Source organism: Chiloscyllium punctatum, chromosome 2 (assembly GCF_047496795.1).
Source record: "Chiloscyllium punctatum isolate Juve2018m chromosome 2, sChiPun1.3, whole genome shotgun sequence".
Classification (NCBI taxonomy): Eukaryota; Metazoa; Chordata; class Chondrichthyes; order Orectolobiformes; family Hemiscylliidae; genus Chiloscyllium; species Chiloscyllium punctatum.
This window is the reverse complement of record NC_092740.1, coordinates 45,672,123-45,695,759: the sequence shown is the minus strand read 5'-3', so window position 1 is coordinate 45,695,759 and position 23,637 is coordinate 45,672,123. Positions and strand designations below refer to the sequence as shown.

General features: G+C 39.6%; 1 protein-coding gene across 7 annotated transcripts in view; it reads left to right on the top strand.

The window, feature by feature from the left end:
* fcho2 (FCH and mu domain containing endocytic adaptor 2) overlaps positions 1 to 23,637 on the top strand; it is a 200,581-nt gene that overhangs the window by 130,686 nt on the left and 46,258 nt on the right. For 4 of the 7 annotated variants that reach the window (XM_072581769.1, XM_072581793.1, XM_072581784.1 and 1 more), the window contains 2 exons: positions 3,286 to 3,401; positions 18,450 to 18,579. In XM_072581769.1, the coding sequence (XP_072437870.1) occupies positions 3,286 to 3,401; positions 18,450 to 18,579 (246 nt within the window). Of the gene's footprint in view, positions 1 to 3,285; positions 3,402 to 12,093; positions 12,118 to 18,449; positions 18,580 to 23,637 lie in introns of all 7 variants that reach the window. The other 3 variants (XM_072581751.1, XM_072581760.1, XM_072581776.1) reach the window with 1 other exon arrangement.

Genomic DNA, 23,637 nt, shown 5'->3' with positions numbered 1-23,637 from the left:
GAGGGACAATAAACGTCCAGCTAGTGATGCCCACATACTACAAGTGAATTGGAAAAAGAACACTTTCAGAGATTGTGTGATCAGAGACTTTACTGTGTTTAGAAGTTTCAGAATTGCTTTGCTCAGCTACTTCTGCTTAAGTGAGTTTACAGTGTGAGTGTCTTTCAAGCAGTATTATTTATACTGTTGTCATCTTTGAAGGCAATATAGTGAGACTAATGAATCAAATTGAAAAATGAAAGAATTTTGTGCACTTCAGACCAAGTTTCAAACATGGCTTTGACGAAACAGGTTTGAATTTATGCAAAAGCTTTACGTTTAACTGTTCTGTAGTGCATTGAAGGCTAGTGAGGTTCGTTGACAATATAATGGCAGTACATAGACCATATGCCCCAGCGACTAGTTAATCAATTCAAGCAGCATGTTCCTGCAGTTATACCTGTAATTGGCAGAGTACAGACTGCTCTCAGCAAGTCATTACTTGCAAAACTCAAAGTGACAGACGTGAAAACTGTTAGACGTGATTCCATGTGATTCAGCATTTGCTGAACGTACACTAAAAAACAATTTAAAATATTCCGTCAGGCTCATTTTTTGCTTGCTAAAAGCAACATATGGTGGACCCGTTCTCTGCAAACAAAAGGAGTATGTTCAAAACTTGGGTGTTTTTTGAATTTCAGGGAAATTACAGAGCTGTTGTCTTCAGTGTTGCCTTTTCCTTGATAATGTCTTATTGTCAAATCCCTTTGATTTGCCAACCAATCAGGAATAGTGTATGCCTCCTATGATGGTATACCCTGTGACCATCAGGGGCATCTCTTAGTCCATTGTCCATGATGTCTTTGAGGAGTGACCTTATAGAGGTTATAAAATCATGAGAGGCATGCTGCGGGTGAATAGCCAAGGTCTTATTCCTAGCATGGAGAAGTCCAAAACTAGAGGTCATATGTTTAAGTTGAAAAGACAAAGATTTAAAAAGGACCTCAGGGGGCAACTTTTCCATACAGAGGGTGGTGCTTTTATAGACTGAGCTGCCAAAGGAAGCGGTGGAGGTGGTTACAATTACAACATGTAAATGACATCTGGATGGGTATGTGATAAGGAAGGGTTTTGAGTATTATGGCCAAATGTAGGTAAATGGGACTAGATCAGATTGGGATGTCTGGTTGGCATATACGAGTTGGACTGTCAGGTCCATTTCCAAGCTGTATGTCTCAATGACTCTGTAACAACTTCTGTACTAATCAGAATCCACTACCTCCTAATCCGTATCCTCATTTGTGGAGTATAAATTTTCTCTCTCTTTGAAAGTTACTTACATGTGACTCTGCCTTGATGAGTGCAAGACAAAAAACTTCAACAGCATTTCTCTTCTTCAGCAATATTAGAGTTCTGATTACCAAGTTAATACCAAGCACCTACTTGTCGAAAAGAGGGTTGTCAATATTACACTCTTTATGCTATTTAATGGCTGGTTCATCAATACAGTGCAATTAGGAGAAGCAATCGCTAATATTATAGAGTTTGATCATTTAATTTTCTGGTGAATATTATTTAATTTTTTTAAAAGTCAGTTTTAGACTTTTTTATTCATCGGCCTTTACTGCTTTGAAACCAGTAATTTTGCTACACATTGCGCAGGAATAGTACAGTATTCGCTTTTTTTCATCTTTCCACAGTGGTTAGGCTAAGGTTTAGAACTCTGGATTTGGGCTCACCTAGTCTTCTAACTACTTTGGAGTGCATGGGCCCTAAGCCAGAGGCAGTATCCATTTTAATGTTTATAAAAAATCTATTTATTAAGTTAACGCACAGTCTTGCTTGAGTTTGTTTCCATTTTTTCTGGACAAATGAACAAACCTTTACTTCGTTTAAAACTGACATTGACTTCCATTATGTGATGCTAGATTTTGATTCTTTGATTAAGAAATACCAACAAAGCAAGCTAAATTAAGATCCTTTTAACATTGAGTAATGATGGAGAGTCTACTGGAAGTTCTTTCCCAGATATGGTTTGGAATTGCTTTCTATATAAGCAGCATGAAAATGATTTGCAACTATTGTTGCAGATTTACATTAGTAAATGTAGTTGTATTATACTAAATTAAATCAAAGTATTCTTGCTAGGTTCTTTGAAATATCAGAAAATACCCACAAAACATTTGTGGTCAAATAAATATCTTTATTGAATTAGTACTACTTTAAATACAGTGTTTCTGGTTATTTTTCATCTAAGACTTGAACAAAATCAAAACCTCTCATTCTGGAAACAACCAAGTAAAGCTATTTATGTGTAAAAATAATTCTACTAATATAAATATAATTTTTTACAAGATCTGCCCTTGTGACTTTTTTTATAGTGATAGGATATGCAAGTATAATTAGAGGCTGGTTATTCCTGAGTTGAAAAGTTAGGTTCATCTGTAGGCTCCATATTATTCAAAAATAAATACTTACTTCCTTAAAATTCACCTATTATAATCTCAGTATCTAGCATCAAAGAAAGTGGCTTCTCAATTGCTAATATTCATGACAAAATCTTTGTTTAGGATTCAAGTTTTTTGGAAAAGTTCTAACTGCTCCTTCCTTGTATAATAGCATGCCCATTCGATATACACTTGTTGAGAGAGACTTTAGAGGATATAGACTGATACCATTGTTGAATCAACTCCCCATTCCTCATGGAAACAATCTCTTACAATCTGTATTTTTGTTGGGCCTCCCTTAAATCTGCTTTTCATGTTCTCAACTAAATTCAAACCTACAATTATGAATTATTAGCAGGCACAGGTGTACCATGTGCTGCAGTCTTCCATATGCCTCTGAGTGTGCGAGCGACAGGCACTTAATAAACCATCAGTAGACCTGCCACTTGAACTGACTAATCAAAGCAGTCCTGACAGACAGAAACAAAATAATATTACTGTAGGTGATTGGAGGAATTGTTTTGTTTAAATATGTTGTGTGTTGCAGAATAAGATACAAGTTACTATGATATTTTGAAACTTCACTCTGTTAGCCTTTTGAATTATACAGTCTCTTAGTCAATAGCAACTAACTATGAGTTATGTAGGCTAGCTTTGAATTTCAGAAACATGTGGTATGAGAGTTCTCATTACAAGAACTTTTTAATTTAAAAAAATTTAAAAATCAAACTTGATTTCAACTCAAGTATGTTTTTAAATGAGTGCTGCATTCACAATTGGAAAATATGATGTTTCATCATTCTGTTAACTGGTATTTCTCTCAATATTGTGTTTTACTTTTTTCAATCTCCCTTTTTAGTCTCACCCCCAGCAAGACCTACCACCCCACTTAATACAAGTATGATTGTGCCACCACCTCGTCCCACTTCCAGACCAAAGCTTTCGGCGGGAAAACTGGGTGGAATTAATGAAATAGTAAGATGCTTTTCTCAACGCTTAAAATTCATTTTTGTATAATTTGTTTTTATTAATGGAAAATATTTTAAGAATATTTACATCTGGATTAATTAAGAAAAAGCTTGCAAGTTAATGTTAAAGTTTACTTTGTGCTAATTCTTGAGTATGAACACAGAAACCAGAGTATGTTGTCTGTTCTGTTCTGTTTTTAAGATATTTGTTACAAGTACAAATAATTTCAACTAAATGGTTCCATATATTTTTACATCTTCCTTATTTCACCTGCAGTAATAGATAGACAGTTGCAGAACTGGTAAAACGGAGCACAAAGATAGGTCTCAGATTATTTTTTTGCAACGTTGAGATTAGGGACTAAATAGATGTTATGATAACATAATTCTAGAATGGTAACAGGTCAGGAGGCCCAAGTTCAAGGCCTACCTGCTCCAGATGTGCATCTTAACATCACTGAATAGGTTGATTAAAAGATCTAGAATGGTGACAGCTGCACCTATTTGAAAGTCTGGTATTAAATTGCAGTTTTGATCCAGTTAGCTGTTAGCATACTTTGAACTTGCGTAGAGATGCTAAAGCAGACATCCGCTAGGACACAAGCAATCTCTGTAGAACTGCATGCAGCCACTTCCATTAAGTATCTGGAGTGGTCTGGCTAATGCAGGGTAATGGGGACCAAAGGAGAAGGCAGATATGTTGTGAATACAGGTGAAGGTCTTGCTGGAGGAGGTCCTGACGGTGTTGGACATTCTGTACCTGCAGAGAGGACAGAATTCACCTCCGCTTTATGTCCCTTTCTTCTTTACTAACTGGTGCTGTTCTGTTATATCTTCTGCATTCCTTCTGAAAAACAAAGGGACACCTTGCAAAATGTTCATGATCAAGCACAGCATTTCTCTGGTAACCTTTATAAGGTGGAGTGGCACACTAGAGTCATAAGAGTTTTACAACATAGAAAGAGGCTGTTTGGCCCACTATGTCCTCATCAGTCATCAAGCACCGTACTATTGCAGTCCCATTTTTTCAACACATGGACCATAGCCTTAAATGCTGTGGTGTGTCAAGTGTTCATTTAGATATTTCTGAAGTGGTGAGGTTGTTCCTGCCTCGACCACTTTGTCACATTGTCAAAATAGTGATGAATCTCATCTAGAGCAATCACATATAGTGTGGAGACCAGAACTGCATAGAGTACTCCAGCTGAGGCCTAAGTAATGTCTCAATTATAACCTTCCTGATCTCGAATTCAGTGCTTTGACTAATAAAGTCAAATATCCTATTTGCCTTCTTAGCCACCTTATTCACCTATCCTGTGGCCTTCCTAAATCTGTGGACAAGTACAACAAGTCCTTCTGATTCTCTGTACTACTAGAGTTTTACTGTTCATTTGTGTACTGTCTTGATTTGTTAGTCCTCTCAGAATGCATCATCTCAGTTTTCTGGATTAAGTTTTCTTTGCCAATGTTCTGCCCATCTGACCTGTCTATATTGTCTACAGGTTTCATTTATCATACCACCAGTTTTCATGTCATCTGCAACATTACTGATGAAACCTCTGCCATTCATGTCTAGATCATTAATGAATGCTGCAAACAGCTCTGAGTCCTATGGTAAATCACTGGACACAGGTTTCCAGTCACAAAAACAACCTGTGCCTCCTGCAGTTAAGCTTGCTTGCCTCCCTTCTTTTGACTGGTGGTCACCCATTTGTTCCCAGACTGCACTTCCTTAAGCTATGGGGTGACCATGTCTTGGAAACATCCTACCTTTATAACTCTCAACCTAACAGACGTGATCCAGTGCCTCCAGCCAACAGGGAAACTCTAAATCCCGTGCTCAAGTTGGTGATACCAGTGCTACTTCCCACAGATATGGTCATCCTAACAACAGAGTAATTCATTTCTGAATCACAGCTGATTGGTGTGGCTTTGTGGCAGGAAGGGGTAGAGTTAGAATTTTCAGTTGTGGAGTTATGTTACTATGTAAAAGTCGTTTAATTATTCCCACATTTCTTTAATGCCCCAGATTATTGCTATTTATATTTCTTAATAAAATATGTATTGATAAAGAAATCAACTTTGGGATAAGTAGTTGATTTATTTAGCACCAAGCTGTTTAAATGGCCAGAGCTCATTAAATAGAGATTAAACCAAAATGATTAAACCAAATTAAACCAATATGTGACAAGATGTTCCATTTGTGAAATACAAGAAAATAATTATCTCTATAAAGAAAGTTCTTCAGAGTAGAATATTTTCCTCTAAGGAGAGTTTAGGATTCTAGAATTCATTTAGCTTTAAATGTAAGACTCAGGGTTCAACTAAATATGAGAATATACCTGGCATAAGTGTGTCTAGACAACGTTCACCAATTTACTAAGTCATCCAAATAAATTCAACAGAAATGACATCTAGTACACGCCCCCCCACAGGTCCCACTGTCACCATCCCTGCCCCCCAGAACCCTGAGGGGAACACCACCCCTGCTCATGACTCCACCCCCAATCCCGCTAACACCACACCCACTCCAGTTACAGGGTCCGCCCCTACTCCCAGCTCCACACCTACCCCAGGTCCCAGCTCCCAGCCCTGTCGAGTTTTCACCATCCCCCCAGACCACCCTCACTGAGGACGAACTATCAGTCCTCAGCAAAGGCCTCACCTTTATCCCCCTCCATCCACACATCAATGAATTTAATACACGTTGTGACGTTGAACACTTCTTCTGCAGCCTCCGCCTCTGTGCTTACTTTTACAATCAGGACTCACGCCCACCTTCCGAGGATCCCTTTCCCCACCTCCAACACACTCCATCCACCTGGACACCCCGCGCTGGCCTATTACCTGCCCTCATTCTCTTCGTTTCCAACTGCCGCAGAGACATTAACCGTCTCAACTTGTCTACACCCCTCCCCCACTCCAACCTCTCACCCTCACAACGTGCAGCCCTCCACTCCCTCTGCTCCAATCCCAACCTCACCATCAAGCCAGCAGATAAAGGGGGTGCAGCGGTAGTTTGGTGCACTGACCTCTACACCGCTGAAGCCAGACCTCTACACCAACTCGAAGACACCTCCTCCTACCTCCCCCTCGACCATGACCCCACCCCCCATCACCAAACCATCATCTCTCAGACCATACAGAACCTCATCCCCTCAGAAGATCTCCCACCCACAGCTTCCAACCACGCACTGCCTGATTCTACCTCCTTCCCAAGATCCACAAGCCTGACCACCCTGGCTGACCCATTGTCTTAGCCTGCTCCTACCCCACTGAACTCATCTCCATCTACCTTGACACTGTCCTATCCCCCCAGTCCAGGAACTCTCCACAAAGGTTTGAGGCACCACCCACGCCCTCCACCTCCTCCAAGACTTCCGTTTCTTGGGCCCCCAACGCCTCATCTTCACCATAGATATCCAATCCCTCTACACCTCCATCCACCATGACCAGGGCCTCCAAGCCCTCCGTTTCTTCCTCTCCCGACGTCCCCAACAGTACCCTTCCACCAACACTCATACGTTTGGCTGAACTTGTCCTCACCCTTAACAATTTTACCTTCAAATCCTCCCACTTCCTCCCGACCAAAGGGGTAACCATGGGCACCCATATGGGCCCCAGCTATGCCTGTCTCTTTGTTGGCTATGTAGAACAGTCCATCTTCCATAATTACACCGGCACCACTGCCCACCTCTTCCTTCGCTGCATTGATGACTGCATTGGCGCCACCTCGTGCTCCCGCAAGGAGGTTGAGCAATTCATCAACTTCACCAACACATTCCACCCCGACCTTAAATTCACCTGGACCACCTCTGACACCTTGACTTGACACTGACATTTTTACAAACCCACCGACTCCCACAGCTACCTGGATTACACCTCTTTCCACCCTACCTCCTGCAAAAGTGCCATCCCGTATTCCCAATTCCTCCGCCTCCGCCGTATCTGCTCCCAGGAGGACCAGTTCCACCACAGAACACGCCAGATGGCCTCCTTCTTTAGAGACTGCAATTTCCCGTCCCATGTGGTTAAAGATGCTCTCCGACGCATCTCATACACATCTCGCCTCTCCGCCCTCAAACCCCACTCCTCCAACCGTAACAAGGACAGAACCCCCCCCTGGTGCTCACCTTCCACCCTACCAACCTTCGCAAAAACCATATCATCCGATGACATTTCTGCCACCTCCAAACGGACCCCACCACCAGGGATATATTTCCCTCCCCACTCATTTCCGCTTTCCGCAAAGACCGTTCCCTCCGTGACTACCTGGTCAGGTCCACGCCCCCCAACAACCCACCTTCCTTTCCTGGATCCCTCCCCAGCCACCGCAGAAATTGCAAAACCTGTGCCCACACCTCCTCCGTCACCTCCATCCAAGGCCCAGAAGGAGCCTTCCACATCCATCAAAGTTTCACCTACACATCCACCAATATCATTTATTGTATCCGTTGCTCCCGATGAGGTCTCCTCTACATTGAGGAGACTGGACGCCTCCTAGCAGAGCACCTTAGGGAACATCTCTGGGACACCCGCATCAATCAACCCCACTGCCATGTGACCCAACATTTCAACTCCCCCTCCCACTCTGCCGAGGACATGCAGGTTCTGGGCCTCCTCCACCACCCCTCACCGTTCCCTCACCACCCGATGCCTGGAGGAAGAACGCCTCAACTTCCGCCTAGGAACACTTCAACCCTATGGCATCAATGTGGGTTTCACAGTTTCTTCATTTCCCCTTCCCCCACCTCACCCAAGCTCCAGCCTTCCAGCTCAGCACCGCCCTCATGCCCTGTCCTACCTGCCTATCTTCCTTTCCACCTATCCACTCTACCCTCCTCTCTGACCTATGACCTCCATCCCCACCCCCATTCATCTATTGTTCTCTATTCTACTTTCTCCCCACCCCTACCCGCCTCACATTTATCTCTCCACTCTGCAGGCTCCTCTGCCTGTATTCCTGAAACACACTGAAAAGTAAGTCTTATTAACCATTTCCAAACAACTGATAGCATGATCAGAAATGTCTGTAAACCCAGATTGTTCCAATTCTTAATTGCCCAGGTGATGCCTAGTGCATGAGCAGTTCATGGCCCATCTTAGATTTGCTAGCTGTGATTAGTTTCATTAAAAGTAAAGGCCATCTAGTGACATCACTCTCCATTCTCTACTGATTTGTCTGTTGAGATTAAATTTACTTTTGCTTTACCTATCATTTTGATTTTTATACCTTACTAATGAGATATAAATATTTTATAGTAGCCTCTTTTTCCATTTGTTTAGAATAGGAGATGTGTGCATTAATGTCCTCATGAATGATCACCATCTCAGATCTTGCCTAATTGATGCATATCCCTCATTAAACCAAACACTTATCAATGTCTATTTTAGAGACCATGAAATTTGAAGAATTGATAGAGAAATTAGATTTTAAAAACTTGGAGATGAATTTTGCTAAATTTATTTAATTGAGAATGTATGGTTTTCAGCTATATAATTCCAAAAGTATAAAGTTACTCCAGTTGAAAAATAACCTAATGAAGTTAACAATGTGACTAACCTTATTTTTATTGGCATAAGTAAAATATACACTGAAAGATCATGCATACATTGAAAATTCATGTATGCCTCATGATTCAATTTGGTAATGATTCATAAAAGAATCTTTCTTCAGATGAATCTTAATTAAATCATGACAACACAACTTCTACATAGCACCTTTACTCTAGTGAACCAAGACAGAGTGTGATGGGAAACCAAAAGGACGCTCAGATTCAAGAGAAACAAAACTAGTATAAGAGATAAGTGTAGTGTGCAAAAATAGAAATCATGCAAAACAATGGCAAGTATCAAATAATATCAAAATGGAGAATAAGGCTGTATTAAAGGCATTCTCTGAAAGTATGAAGCATTCACAAAAAAAAGTCATCATTTGAATGCACAAATTTGGTAAATTAATATTTTTTGAATGTTTTAACAGGCATTGCTACAGGGTGACAGAGATTGGGAATTAAAATATCTAAGGATAGAGTCATAGATACTAAAATGAAAAATGAGATTAGATTCAAAAACAGAAACTGATGAAGGATCACTGAACCCAAAACACTGACTTTGCTTTCTCTCCACAGATGCTGTCAGACCTGCTGAGTTTCTCCAGCAATTTCTGTTTGTGTTTCTGATTTTCACCATTCGCAATTGGTTTTATTTTAATGAAATGGAGTACTGGTCTTGACGAAAGATGACATTGGACATTAGTAAGAGAAGATGTTTGATCAAAGGATCCAGATAAAGGAGAACCAGCAGATGTGGTGTATTTCACTTTTCACTAATATTTTGATAAGAGTCCAACAGAGGAACTTAATAAATAATATTAGATCGCACAGGATTGAGGGAATATACTAGTATGAATTGAGAATGTTTAATGGACAGAAAAAAGGAGTAGGAATAAGTGGGACATCGTCAGGTTGGAGACTTCTAAATGTGAAGTTATTTACTTTGGTAGAGAAAAAAAGCAGAAAGTTTCTTAAATGGTGAGAAGTTGGAACGTGCTGGCATTAGTGTCATAGAGTTATACAGCATGGAAACACAAAGAGGCCTGGGTGTCCTTGTTCAATAATGACTCAAAATTATCATGCAGGTACAGCAAGCAATTAGAAAGGCAAACAGTATTTTGGGTCTGTTCTGTAGAGTTTTGAAGACTGAGATCTGGACTCATACAATACAGAAGCTGCTCCGTGGCCCATTAAGTCTGCACCAACAAAAACTATTCAAAATCTACACTTGTCCCACTTTCCAGCATCTGGCCTTTAGCCTTGAATGTTATGACATTTCAAGTGCTCATCCAAGCACTTTTTAAAGGTTAAATGGTTTTCTGCCTCAAGTATCCTCCTAGGCAGTATATTCCAGATTCCCACCATCAGCTGGGTGAAAATACGTTCCTCAAATTGTCTATTAAACTTTCTGGCTTTCAAAATTGTGCGCTCTTGTTGTTGACTAAGGGAAATGGCTGCTTTTTCTCCAAGATGTCCATGCCTTCATAATCCTATACACCTCAATTAGATTCCCTGCCAGCCTTCTTTGTTCTAAAGAAAACTTGAGTTCGTACAGCCTCTCTACATAGCTAAGCTATGTTCCATCCCAAACAAATCCTGGTTAATATTCTCTACATCCTCTCCAGTGTAATCACACCCTTGCTCAAGTACAGTAGCCAGAATTGCATGCTGTACTCCAGCTGTTACTGAACCAAAGTTTTGTGTGGCTCCATCAAACCCACTCTGTTTTCATAAACTATTACATGACAGATGAAGGCAAGTGTCCAGTATGCTGCCTTAACTGACCCATTAATCTGCCCTGCTCCCTTCCAGGATCTGTAGACTAGCACCCAAGATCCCTGTATTCCTCTGAGCTTTCCTAGTGTCTTGCCATTCATTGGCCACTCCCTTTGTCTTGTTACTTCTTCCAAAATGCATCACCTCACTCCTATCAGGGTTAAATTGTATCTGACCAATCCATCTATATCCTCTTGTAATCTAAAATCGCCTTTGGCTAATTGACAACTGGCCAGAAGTTGACAGTCTTTGTGTCATCCACAAATATACATATCATTCCCCTCAAATATTCTTCTACACTGTTTGTCATTTAGTTCCTTGAAACTTGTTAAACTTCTTGGTGGCCATGACAGTGCAGATATAGATGGGATGTTTCTCCCAGTCTGTGACTCTAGAAAACCAAGGGACATAATCTGAGGAGAGGGGACAGCTATTTAAGCCTTAGATCAAGAGTAATTACTTCATTCAAAGTGCGTGAATCTTCGTAATCATCTACCACAGAGGGCTGTGGAAGCTAAGGTTCAAGACAAGTCAGTAGATTATTGAAAACGAATGACATTAAGAGATACAGTGGGAAATTGACATTGAAGAAATGTTCAGCTATGATCTGGAATGGCAGGCAGGCTAAGTGGGTTGAATGGCCTACTCCTACTCTTATATTCCACTGGGCCTAAATCAGACAAAGAGTGATTGAGCTTAAGGGAGGAATATTAGAAGAAATGCATAGTAGCTTGATCAGAGAGAGTTTGTTTTGAGAGATGTCTTAAAGAAGGAATGAGAGTAAGAGCTTTGTGGTGGAGATGAAAGTCAGCATAGGACCTGGATGGCCGAAGGATTTGAGGAATGCAGAGCAGGCTAGAGTTCGAGGAATGCAGTTCATTGTGGAGCTAGAGGAAGTAACAGGTAGGGAAAGGTGTAGTCCGGGAGAATTTTTAACATGAGGTTGAGAGTTTCAAAATTGAGGCAATGATGAACTGTTGCAAGTGATGTCCTCTGGATGAGACATTAAACTACTTGTGTGCTCCATGAATATTCTAAGATCAATATTCCCATGTTCTGTTCAAAGAAGGACAGAGTTCAGTTGGTTAACATTATTTCAATCAACAGCAAAAAATGTAGTTTGTTGTCTTGGGATATGATATCTGCAATGTTTAGCTGCAGCAAGAGGAGCCACTCACTTCAATGTGGTTCAATTGTGTGAAATAATTTGTAAAGTTTCTGAGAGATGTGATAAGGTGTTAAATTAATGTAAGTTTTGGCTTTGGGGGATTCCCCTCATGTTTGTGAAAATAACTAATACAATACAAAGTATGTTATATAAATATTGACTAATATTATCCCCATTCATTTTAATTAACATGCATTCAGGATCATCTGTTCTACAAAGTCCAGGTGCATTATCCACTTTAATTTGTTTTTAGTTGTGGCAGTTGGATTTTGGTGTACTGTGATTTTGAGAGTTTGCATGCAGGATTACGGAGATAAGAAATTTCTTAACTTAAATATGTAGCAACTGTGAAGAAGGCCACCAGGGAGACTGAATTGCACCACTGCCCTAGGAATGTTATTTTAATTTGATTTGTTAAATCTTCTTAATGTTTTGGGTTTTTGAGGGATTCTTGTGCATTGATAGTGTCTATGCTGGGCCAGAAGAACTAGGTTCAAGTCCTACCTGCTCTGGAGGTGTGTTATAACATGTCTGAACAGGTTGATATTAAAAATATCTATTAGTGGTGTCCCTTTCCAATTGGCACATAGTTCCAAAACAAGACAGAGAATGCTGCAGAAACTCAGCAGATCTGACAGCATCTGTGGAGAAAGAAACGGAGTTAAAGTTTTGAGTTGAACATGACTTTTCTTCAGCACTCGCTTCCTCATGATTGACAATTTAAAATCAATGAACGACCATGTGAAATAGGGAGAGGCCTTTCAGCCCCTTGAGCCTGCTCATCATTCAATATAATCATAGCTGATTTGATATTTCTCATGTACACTTCCCTGCCCTTCCATGTAACCTTTGATTCTCCTTCTGATCAAGAATCTATCCATCTCAGCCTTAAATGTATACAAGGATCCCACAGCTTTCTGCGATAAGGAACTGTCAAAACTGTCAGCCCTCTGAATGAAGAAATTCTTCCTCCCCATAATCTTAAATTGGTGCTCCTTAATGCTGAGACTGTTCTCTCTGCCATGAAGGGAAATCATCCTCTTAGCATTTACTCTGTCAAGCCCTGAAGAATCCTGTACGTTTCAATGAGATCACCTCTCATTCTTCTAAATTCTAATAGGTGGAGAACCACTGTTCAGTCTTTGCAGACAAGATGATCCATCTGTACTGAGGATCATCCGAGTGAACCTTCTCTGGACTGCTTCCAATGAAATATCTTTCCTTAAATAAGTGGACTGAAACTGTTCACTGTACTCCAGATATAGTTTTACCAGCACTTTGTACATTGCAGTAAGACATCTCTACTCTTATCCGCCAACCCCCTTGAAATAAGGGCCAACATTCCATTGGCCTTCATGATTATCTGCTGCACCTATGTGCTAGCTTTCTGTGTTTTGCGTACAAGTACCCCCCACATCTCTTTGTGTTGCAGTTCTCTGCAGCTTTTCTCCTTTAAATTATATTCTGTTCTATTGTTCTTCCTTCCAAATAAACAACTTCACATTTTTCTGCATTAGACTTTTGGGCCCAATTCTTTACCCAATCAATTTCTCTTTGTAAACTGTTTATGTCCCTCTTGCAGGTAGCATTCTGATTTATTTTTGTGTTGTCTGCAAATTTGGCTGCAATACATTCATTTCCTTGCTCCAAGTCATTAATATATATTGTAAACAGTTGTGGTCCTAGCACTGATCTCTTTGAACCCCATTGATTACAGGTCACCTTTCCCCCATCCACTGTTTGGTTTGTTCTAGAGGTGTATGTGTGTGTGTATATATATATATATATATATATATATATGTAAAAGTAGCATTCTAAAACTGTTGGTTGGATGGAGGGTGTATGTTTATAATGTGTCTCTCTAAGTAAAAACTTTAAAAGTTAATAAAGACTAGACTTCTATCCTTCAATCTTTTTTATTGTTAAAACTATCACTTGCATGCGCTTCAAGGTGATAATATTCCACAAGGTAATTTCCTTTTAATCTGTAAATACATTCTTAATCATAGTTTAACTTCAGAGCCACATAAACACCTGTAGAATCCATTCCTGCCAATATTTCAAAACTTTGATCTTGTTTAATTTCTTGCATCTGTGCAAAATGATCTTTGTCAGTGTTCCCTATTTACTTTGTCCAAATTACCGATCACCTTGAGTGTGAAGTAATGAGCCATTCTAATATGGATTTACCAATTACTTATTTTATTACTTTTGTCAAAATTACATGCCCTCAAGAATGATATGAATTCTTGTTGTCAAAACCTCTGCTTGTTTCCTTTTCTGCACTGAGCCATACTCATCCATCACAATGTCTTGACTGAATTGCATTAGTTTCTACTCCTACAGTGCTTCAAGTTTGAGATTTCATACTCCTATTTAAATTGCTTCACAATCTTATCTCTCCCTATTTGTGTAACTCCACACTGTCAACAGCATCTCTGTCCTGAATTCTGTTGCTATGAGATCTTGACATCTTGAAATGGTAGATGTAGGTACAGTTACAACATTTAAATGACATTGAGGAATCGGAAAGATTTAGAGGGATATAGACCAAATGCAGTGAAGTAGGACTAATTTAGTTTGGGAAATTTGGTCAGCATAGATGAGGTGGATCCCAAGATTTAATGACTGTGTGTGAGAACCTGGCTACTTAACATGTAACCTTGGGGATAGTTGGTTGAGAAAGTAGTTGATTAGAGAGACTGAGGTTTGTGGTCAATTAGAATTGGACAGAGGGTTTGAACATTTTGCTCCCATTGATCAATCAGAGGAGGAATCTTCAAGGCCTTGTGGAAGGATTACTGATCCTGAGGGGGAAGTCATGTTTGTTGTGGAAGTGCCTGATCACAGATGAATCCCAAGCAGGCAACTGAATTCTGGACATAGGCAAAAAGGCAATAACCTGCTAATTCCACCAAGTACTTGCCTCAAACAAACTGACAGATTCCACATTGTTTTAAAGACGATTTAAACCTGCATGACCATAAATCTCATGAACTCATTAAAATATTTAAAATTTCTCCATGACCCTGTTAAAATTCAGTCCATTATAGTATTTTAAACTTGAGTCAACAAATTATAGAGTAATAGAGATGTACAGCACGGAAACAGACCCTTCGGTTTGTTTGCGACTAGATATCCTAACCTAATCTAGACCAATTTGCCAGCATTTGGCCCATATCCCTCTAAACTGTTTCTCTTCATATACTCATCCAGATGCCTTTTCCATTTCCTTTGGCAGCTCATTCCATACACATAACACCCTCACGTGAAAAAGTTGCCCCTTAGGTCCCTTTTACATTTTTCCCCTCTCACCCTAAACCTATGCTTTCTAGTTCTGGACTCCCCCACCCCAGGGAAAAGACCTTGTCTATTTACCCTCTTGATACCCTCTTGATTTTATAAATCTCTATAAGATCATCCCTCAGCCTCCGATGCTCCAGGGAAGATAGCCCCAGTCTCTCACTATAGCTCAAATCCTCCAACCCTGGCAACATCCTTGTTAATCTTTTCTGAACCCTTTCAAGTTTCACAACATCTTTCCGATAGGAGGGAGACCAGAATTGCTCACAATATTCCAAAAGTCGTCTATCCAAAGTCCTGTACAGCTGCGGCATGACCTCGTAACTTCAAAACTCAATACTCTGACCAATAAAGGAAAGCATATCAGATACCTTCTTCATTATCCTGTCTACCTGTGACTCCACTTTCAAGGAAATATGAACCTGCACTCCAATGTCTCTTTGTTCAGCAGCACTCCCCAGGATCTTACCATTAAGTGTATAAGTCCTGCTCTGATTTCCCTATCCAAATTGCAGCACCTCACATTTATCTAAATTAAACTCCATCTGCCACTCTTTAGCCCATTGGCCCATCTGATCAAATACTCTGAGGTAACCTTCTTCACTACACCTCCAATTTTGGTGTCATCTACAAACTTACTAACTATACCTACTATGTTCACATCCAAATCATAAATATAAATGCCAAAAAATAATAGACTCAGCACCAGTCCTTGCGGCATACTACTCGTCACAGGCCTCCAGTCTGAAAGGCAGCCCTTCAGCAATACCCTCTACCTTTTACCTTTTGAGCTAGTTCTATATTCAAATGATTCATTCTTCCTGTATTCCATGAGATCTAATCTTGCGAACCAGCTCCCATGAGGAACCTTGTTAAACGCCTTATTGAAGTCTATTTGATCACATCCACTTCTCTGCCCTCATCAGCCCTCTATTATTTCTTCAGAAAACTCGATCAAGTTTGTGAGATATGATTTCCCACGCACAAATGTATGTTGACTATTGCTAATCAGTCCTTGCCTTTCCATATACATGAAAATCCTGTCCCTCAGGATTTCCTCCAACTTGCCCACCAGTGATGTCAGGCTCTCACTGGTCTGTAGTTCCCTGGCTTTTCCTTACCACCCTTCTTCAAAAGTATCACCATGTTAGCCAACCTCCAGTCTTCTGGCACCTCACCTGTGATTATTGATGTTACAAATATCTCAGCAAGGGACCCTGGCAACATCCTTGAAAATCTTTTCTGAACCCTTTCAAGTTTCACAACATCTTTCCAATAGGAAGACAACAAGAATTGCACGCAATATTCCAACAGTGGCCTAACCAATGTCCTGTACAGCCGTAACATGACCTCCCAACTCTTGTACTCAATACTCTGACCAATAAAGGAAAGCATACCAAACGCCTTCTTCACTATCCTATCTACCTGCAACTCCACTTTCAAGGAGCTATGAACCTGCACTCCAAAGTCTCTTTGATCAGCAACACTCCCTAGGACCTTACCATTAAGTGTATAAGTTACTTTCCCAAAATGCAGCACCTCACATTTATCTGAATTAAACTCCATCTGCCACTTCTCAGCCTATTGGCCTGTCTGGTCTAGATCCTGTTGTAATCTGAGGTAACCCTTTTTGCTGTCCACTGCACCTTAAATTTTGGTGTCATCTGCAAACTTACTAACTGAGCCTCTTATGCTCACATCCAAATCATTTATGTAAATGACCAGCACCGATCCTTGTGGCACTCCACTGGTCACAGGCCTCCAGTCTGAAAAACAACCCTCCACCACCATTCTCTGTCTTCTACCTTTGAGCCAGTTCTGTGTCCGAATGGCTAGTTCTCCCTGTATTCCATGAGATCTAACCTTGCTAATCAGTCTCCCATGGGGAACCTTGTCAAACGCCTTACTGAAGTCCATGTAGATCACATCTACTGCTCTGCCCTCATCAATCCTCTTTGTTACTTCTTCAAAAAACTCAATCAAGTTTGTGAGACATGATTTCCCATGCACAAATCCATGTTGACAATCTCTAATCTTGTCCCTCAGGATTCCCTCCAACAACTTGCCCACCACTGAGGTCAGGCTCATCGGTCTATAGTTCCCTGGCTTGTCTTTACCGCCCTTCTTAAACAGTTGCACCACATTTGCCAATCTCCAGTCTTCCGGCACCTCACCTGTGACTATCGATGATACAAATATCTCAGCAAGAGGCCCAGCAATCACTTCTTTAGCTTCCCACAGAGTTCTCGGGTACACCTGATCAAGTCCTGGGGATTTATCCACCTTTAACCGCTTCAAGACATCCAGCACTTCCTCCTCTGTAATCTGGGCATTTTGCAAGATGTCACCATCTATTTCCCTACAATCTATATCTTCCATATCCTTTTCCACAGTAAATAATGATGCAAATATATTCATTTAGTATCTCCCCCATTTTCTGTGGCTCCACACAAAGGCCACTTTGCTGATCTTTGAGGGGCCCTATTCTCTCCCTAGTTACCCTTTTGTCCTTAATATATTTGTAAAAACCCTTTGGGTTCTCCTTAATTCTATTTGCCATATGTTGGGAATGGAGTTTCTTCTGTAGGTAATTTCTCATTCTTTGTTATGAAACAAAAATGTTTTAAAATTATTAATTTTTTATAACTACTTTTGTATAATACTGTAATGGCATAATGGCATAGATGAATCATTAGATTTCTCACAGGACCAATAACCTATAATACTCATTGACTCAATTCCCTGGCAATCAAGACAGGGGATTTGCCCTATATTTTCCATCTTTCAACCAAACCTCTACAATGCCTGTTGAAGTTAGAATCTCCAATTTTTGACTGCTTCCGAGTCTGCAGTTATGCAACAGGGGTCAAGTCCAATACGACCAAATCAGTGAATTATATCCTTTAAACCTGAAGGGAACAGAAAGCAGAGTATTTTTCTGCATAATTTTCAAAATGGAAATAATTTCATGTTCAACAATGTAACCTATTTTATATTCAAAGAACCATACTGAATTGTATGAAATAAGAAAACTAAACTTGTATTTTCTTCACATTTTTTATGTTAGTCGAATTACTTAATGATGTGTTTTTGTTTTTATACAATCTAAAATGCAATTTACTTTAAAATATACTACAATTTACCATCTGGTCTGTAACTTAAAGTTGAACCCTTACGAATATATCAGACAATTATTTAATTCGGATAGCAACTTGTTCATGAACAAACTGAGGTAATGCTATTTTTTTTTCAGTCTAGATCATTCAGTCCTACGTCAATGTCATCTGCCAGTCCACCTCCTGTAGCCCCACTGGCACGTGCAGAAAGTACATCCTCAATTGGGTCTTCTGCTTCACTGAGTACAGCAACAACACCTACCATTGGTAGGTACATGTTAGATGTCTGTTGAATTTAAATTCTTATAGATACCAATGTAATATAACTCAACAAACAACTGTTCTAATGAATTCTTGCCTTACTTGCTCTGAACATCAGCAATTGACTTTAATGTGTGATAGGACTAAAATGTTTAAAAATAATAGATAAGAATGTGATAATTGCATTATTGAATAGCTTTGTACAATAAACATGATATCCACTCATTTAGTCATAGCTGGCAAAGCTAGTATTTTCTTTATATTGAAGACTGCCTGACCTACATATCCACTTTTAAGATGCTGAAATAAGATGCATGTTACCAAAGCTTTTGTTTTTCATTCATCAGGACAAATGCAGGAACTACTCTTCTAGTATAATCAAAACAACTTATACTACAAGAGTAAAGGGTTCTGATTGGGGTTACAAGTCAATTCTGATGGCTTTCTTTTACGTAATTCCTCAGCCAGTGGAGGGCTATAGGTACCTTTTAATTTTAAAAAAACCCTGACACCATGTATGACCAAATAGATAGTATAGCCATGGGATCACCTTTTCATCCATTTTCCCTAATAATTTGGTTGGTTTCCAAAAACTCCCAAACACCAATTTTAATGGAATAAGTCCTAACCTCCTATTTCTGATATGCATTCATGATCTTTGTATCTGTGGCTATGTGTAATCCCTCCTGTGCTGAAATTGACTTGTTGAAGCAGTCTCACATGCTACATTTTCCTGCATGTTGAGGGTACTGGGTGCTGATTGAATATACGTGCTGGAATCTGCATAGCTCTATGCACTGAAATTGGCCTGATAAGCAGTCTAATCAGATGACACCTGAGCCATTTGCTCACTTTGCAAGCTTGACTTAGAAATTAAGTAGATCAACCAATCCGCACTGTACTCTCACTCAGTATTCCTCCATGAAGACCACCACTTGCAGGAAGCATTGAGGGTGGCACGGGCACAGAATGTGATCTGGGTGGGGGATCTTCAATGCCTATCCCGACCACTGACCTAGCTGGCTGAGTTCTAAATGACATAGCCATTAGCCTGCCTGAAACAGGTGACGAAGGAGCCAGTAAGGGACATAATAGGACTGTTCTATGAAGAGCTTGATAAAACAGCCTGTATGCTGCATTTAAAGAATATGGTTATTTTATTGAAACTTAGTAAATACTTACAGAGACTGATGAATAAAATGTTTCCTCTTATTGATAAGTCTAGCAGCAGAGCACATTTCCAAAATAAGGGCAGGAACTCAGGGCCAAAATGAGGAGAATTTACTTTTTTTTTTACTCAGAAGGTTGTGAACATTCGAATTCTGTATCCCAGAGGGGTACAGAAGGTCAATCATTGAGTATGTTTAAAGTCAAGATTAACTGCTTTCTAAATACTAATGATTCAAAGTGATGTGGGGATAGTGTAGCGAAAAAGCATTTAAATGGTCCATTATCAATGGACCAGGCTCGATGGATTGAATGGCCTTCTCTGCTCCCCTATTGCTATATAAAACATTGACATTTGATATGATTTGCAATTGCACAGTATTTGCTAAACAATCCTAGTGGTGCTAATAGCTACATTCACAACCAGTTTAAGATACAATTAGATGAGTTCCTAGCATGTTTCATTTGTTCTTGCCAGAAGCAACGCATTTTCCTATGCAGGGAATATTTCTCTGCAATTTGATGGGGATATATTTCAACCTTTTCTGAATTAGTCCAATACTTGCGAACCCTCTGGTTTTCAATTGTTTTCTCCATGGCAATGCCTCTGGCAGTCAGAGTTAAAATGCTCTTAGCTCCTGAAGTGTAAATTGTCATTCTTTGAAATTTGGCATTCTTGCATTTGGCCTGATAAGTGCAAGATGGAAAACTTTGGCAGCATATTTCTGGAAAGTGATATTCAAGTGATCTATGAACATGCAACTGTTGATAAACACCTTTCTGTAGATTTTTTCAGAGATCTGTTAAGCATTTTTAGAGATGGAAGCAATCTCCATAAAATTAGAATTGGCTATACATCACGTCTGAATATTGGTTTCTCAGCCATTTTAGTACTGAAAGTCTAAAAGCTTAGTGAAGTCAAACAATATCTTTGGCATATTTGTAAGTCAACCCAGAATGACATTGAATGAACAAACTATCTCAGTGTGCTCATTGCTTTGGATGAGGCCTAGTATGTCATGTGGTGAGGGTATTGCCAATTTTAAGTATCCTTCATTCGTAATAAATTGGAACATGCACCACATCTAATTTCATTTCTTCTTCAAAAGCCATAATCCTAATTATTTGGGGGATGGTTGACCAGTCATTTGTGAGTTTCTTTAGCTAGATTATACATAATATTTTTGTAAATTGATTCAATTGATACATCTGTATTTTTGAGGTTGTAGGCTTATATTTTGCATTTACTAAGCAACTTCTGAACTTATTGACACTTTTAAAATTAAGCCTATGTATTAACGTTTTAGTTGCTTGATACTCAGAATGTGGACAACTCTTTAGAAATAAATTCTATAGCTTAAATTGATAAACCAAAATGCGCAGTACATTTGTAAAATTTTTTTTCTAATTGAAAGAGGGCAATAACTAACATCTCAGAATATTAATTAATGCTGGAGCAGTTATGATTCTTCTCAGCAGTGTCAATATCAGATCACTTGAAATTCTTCCAGTTTGGTGTTTTAAATTCTGTCTATAAACATTTTTTTAAATTTCCCATTAGTTGCTGAGTTTTTCATATGAATTTTACAATTGAAAGGCCAATGTCTGGCATTGTTTTATGTATTAACTATTCTACCTGTTTAGTTTCGGTGTATAACTGTGCATCACAAGATCAAGAGAGGCATGTTTACTCAATTTTTCATTCCATGATAATTCTGTGTCTGGAAAATTTATTTAAAATCTGATTTTTTTTTACTTTGTAATACTGTTCCAAATAACACTTCACATTTTACCAAGTGTTTATAAACTGTTTATAATTCTCCATTGGCCAACAATACTAATGTGGTAATGTAGTGAATATTTAAATGATATAATTTCATTACATAACAAAACTTATTAATTCCCAGCTATGACAGTATTAGAGCATGGTTCAAACTATTTGCATTACACCTGACATTTGTTAGTCTATCTTTTTTGGCATTTCTTCAAGGTAAAAAAAAGCTTGCATTAAAAAGCACTTTTCACAGCCTCCAGATGTTCCTTAAAATTTATATCAAGTTAGGTAGCTTTGAGTTGTAGTCACTCATGTAATGTAGGGAACCACAACAACCAAGTTATGCCTGGTATGTTTGTACAAACAAGAAGATAAATGATCTTTAAGACTGAGGGAATGCGGTGGACTAGTAAACTAAAGATCAGGACTCATGCTCTGAAAAATATGAGTTTGAATCCCACTGCAGTAGATGGTGAATTCAATGAATAAAGATGGAATTAAAAGCTAGTCTAATGGTTACTATGAAACCATTGTTGTAAAAACCCATCTGGTTCTCTAATGTCCTTTAGCAATGTGTCTGCTATCATCACCTGGGCTTCATGTGACATAACTTGACTGTTAAATGCCTACTGGCCTAGCAAGCTATTCTGTTTTATGTAACCATTGCAAAGTCTACCAGAAGGAATTAAACCAGATGGGTTCAGCATCAACCAAGCCCTTAATAACCCTGTGTCTCCCTGCTAACGTCTTGGCCTTGTGCCAAACTTGAAAGAATTGTCCTGCAGACTAGTTGAGCAACAGCCTGACATTGTTTGCAAAAATGTGATTCCATGAGTATGACTGTTTCCAGGAAGTATCCACAAGTAGTGTCAACATAGTGGTAGTTGAGGGAGGGAGTTGAAGTTGAAATTTCATCATATCAGGTCGGACATAAGGAAGGAAACCTGTTGATTGCCACCTCCTCCCTCAGTTCTTCTCCACGTTGAACACCACTTGGAGGACACATTAAAAATGACAAGAGCATAGAATATACTCTGGGTAGTAAAAATCAATATACATCATCAACAGTAGCTCAGTAGCACCACCTTTGACAAAGTTATAAAGGATGTAACTGCCAAAATAGGCCTGCGGCAGGAGATGAGAGAACTTACAAAGGGAAAATATTCTTGACCTCGTCCCTGTGGAAGATGCATCCATCCACAACAGTATTGTTAGGTATGACCACCTAACAATCCTTGTGGATGTGAAATCTCAGTTTCACATTGAAGTTTGAACCCCGTGCCCCCCACAACCCGACCCCCACCCAGTCATGTTGTGCAGCACTACCACTGAGTAATGCCATCAGCATGGGTTCAATTCTCATACCAGCAAAGATTACCATGAAAGACACTCATTTTCAACTTCTCCCCTCAAGTTAAACCACCACAATTATCCCTCTCTAATGAGAGAACAGATCTATGATCTGGTAGAACTATTGAGACATTGTTTTTACTGAAGCAATCATTGTCCAAAAAGGGCAAAACCTTGCTAAAATTCAGGCTAGGGCTGATATGAGGCAAATAATATTTATACAAGTTTGAGGTAATGACCATCCCTAACAAGAGAATCCCACAATTGCCTCTTGACACTCTCTCTATCTTTCAATTTCCTAGTGGTTTCCTGTGACCACTGAACTGGATTAGCCATATACAGTAAATACTTTGTAAGAGTAGGTCAGAGGCTCAGAATTCTGTGACTGCTAACTCCCCTTCTGCTAACTCAAAGCTTACCCCCCATTAGTATGACACAAGTTAGGAATGCAACTGAACTGTCTCCTATTGTTTAGATGAGTCAGCTCCAACCACATTCAAAGCATCCCATCCAAAGCTTTCAACATTTGGTCCTGCAACAATGACGCACTCGCAGCAGCAATGTGTGCCATCTATAAGATACACAGCAACAACTCACCAAGGCTCCTTAGACAACATAGTCAAACCTTTGAGCTTCGCCACTTAGAATGACAAGGGCAAAAATTAGATGGGGATCATCACCATTTGCAAGTTCACACTGGAAGCTAGTCAGTATCCTGACTTGGAACAATATTGCTGTTCGTTAATTGTTTTTGCATCAAAATCCCAGAACTT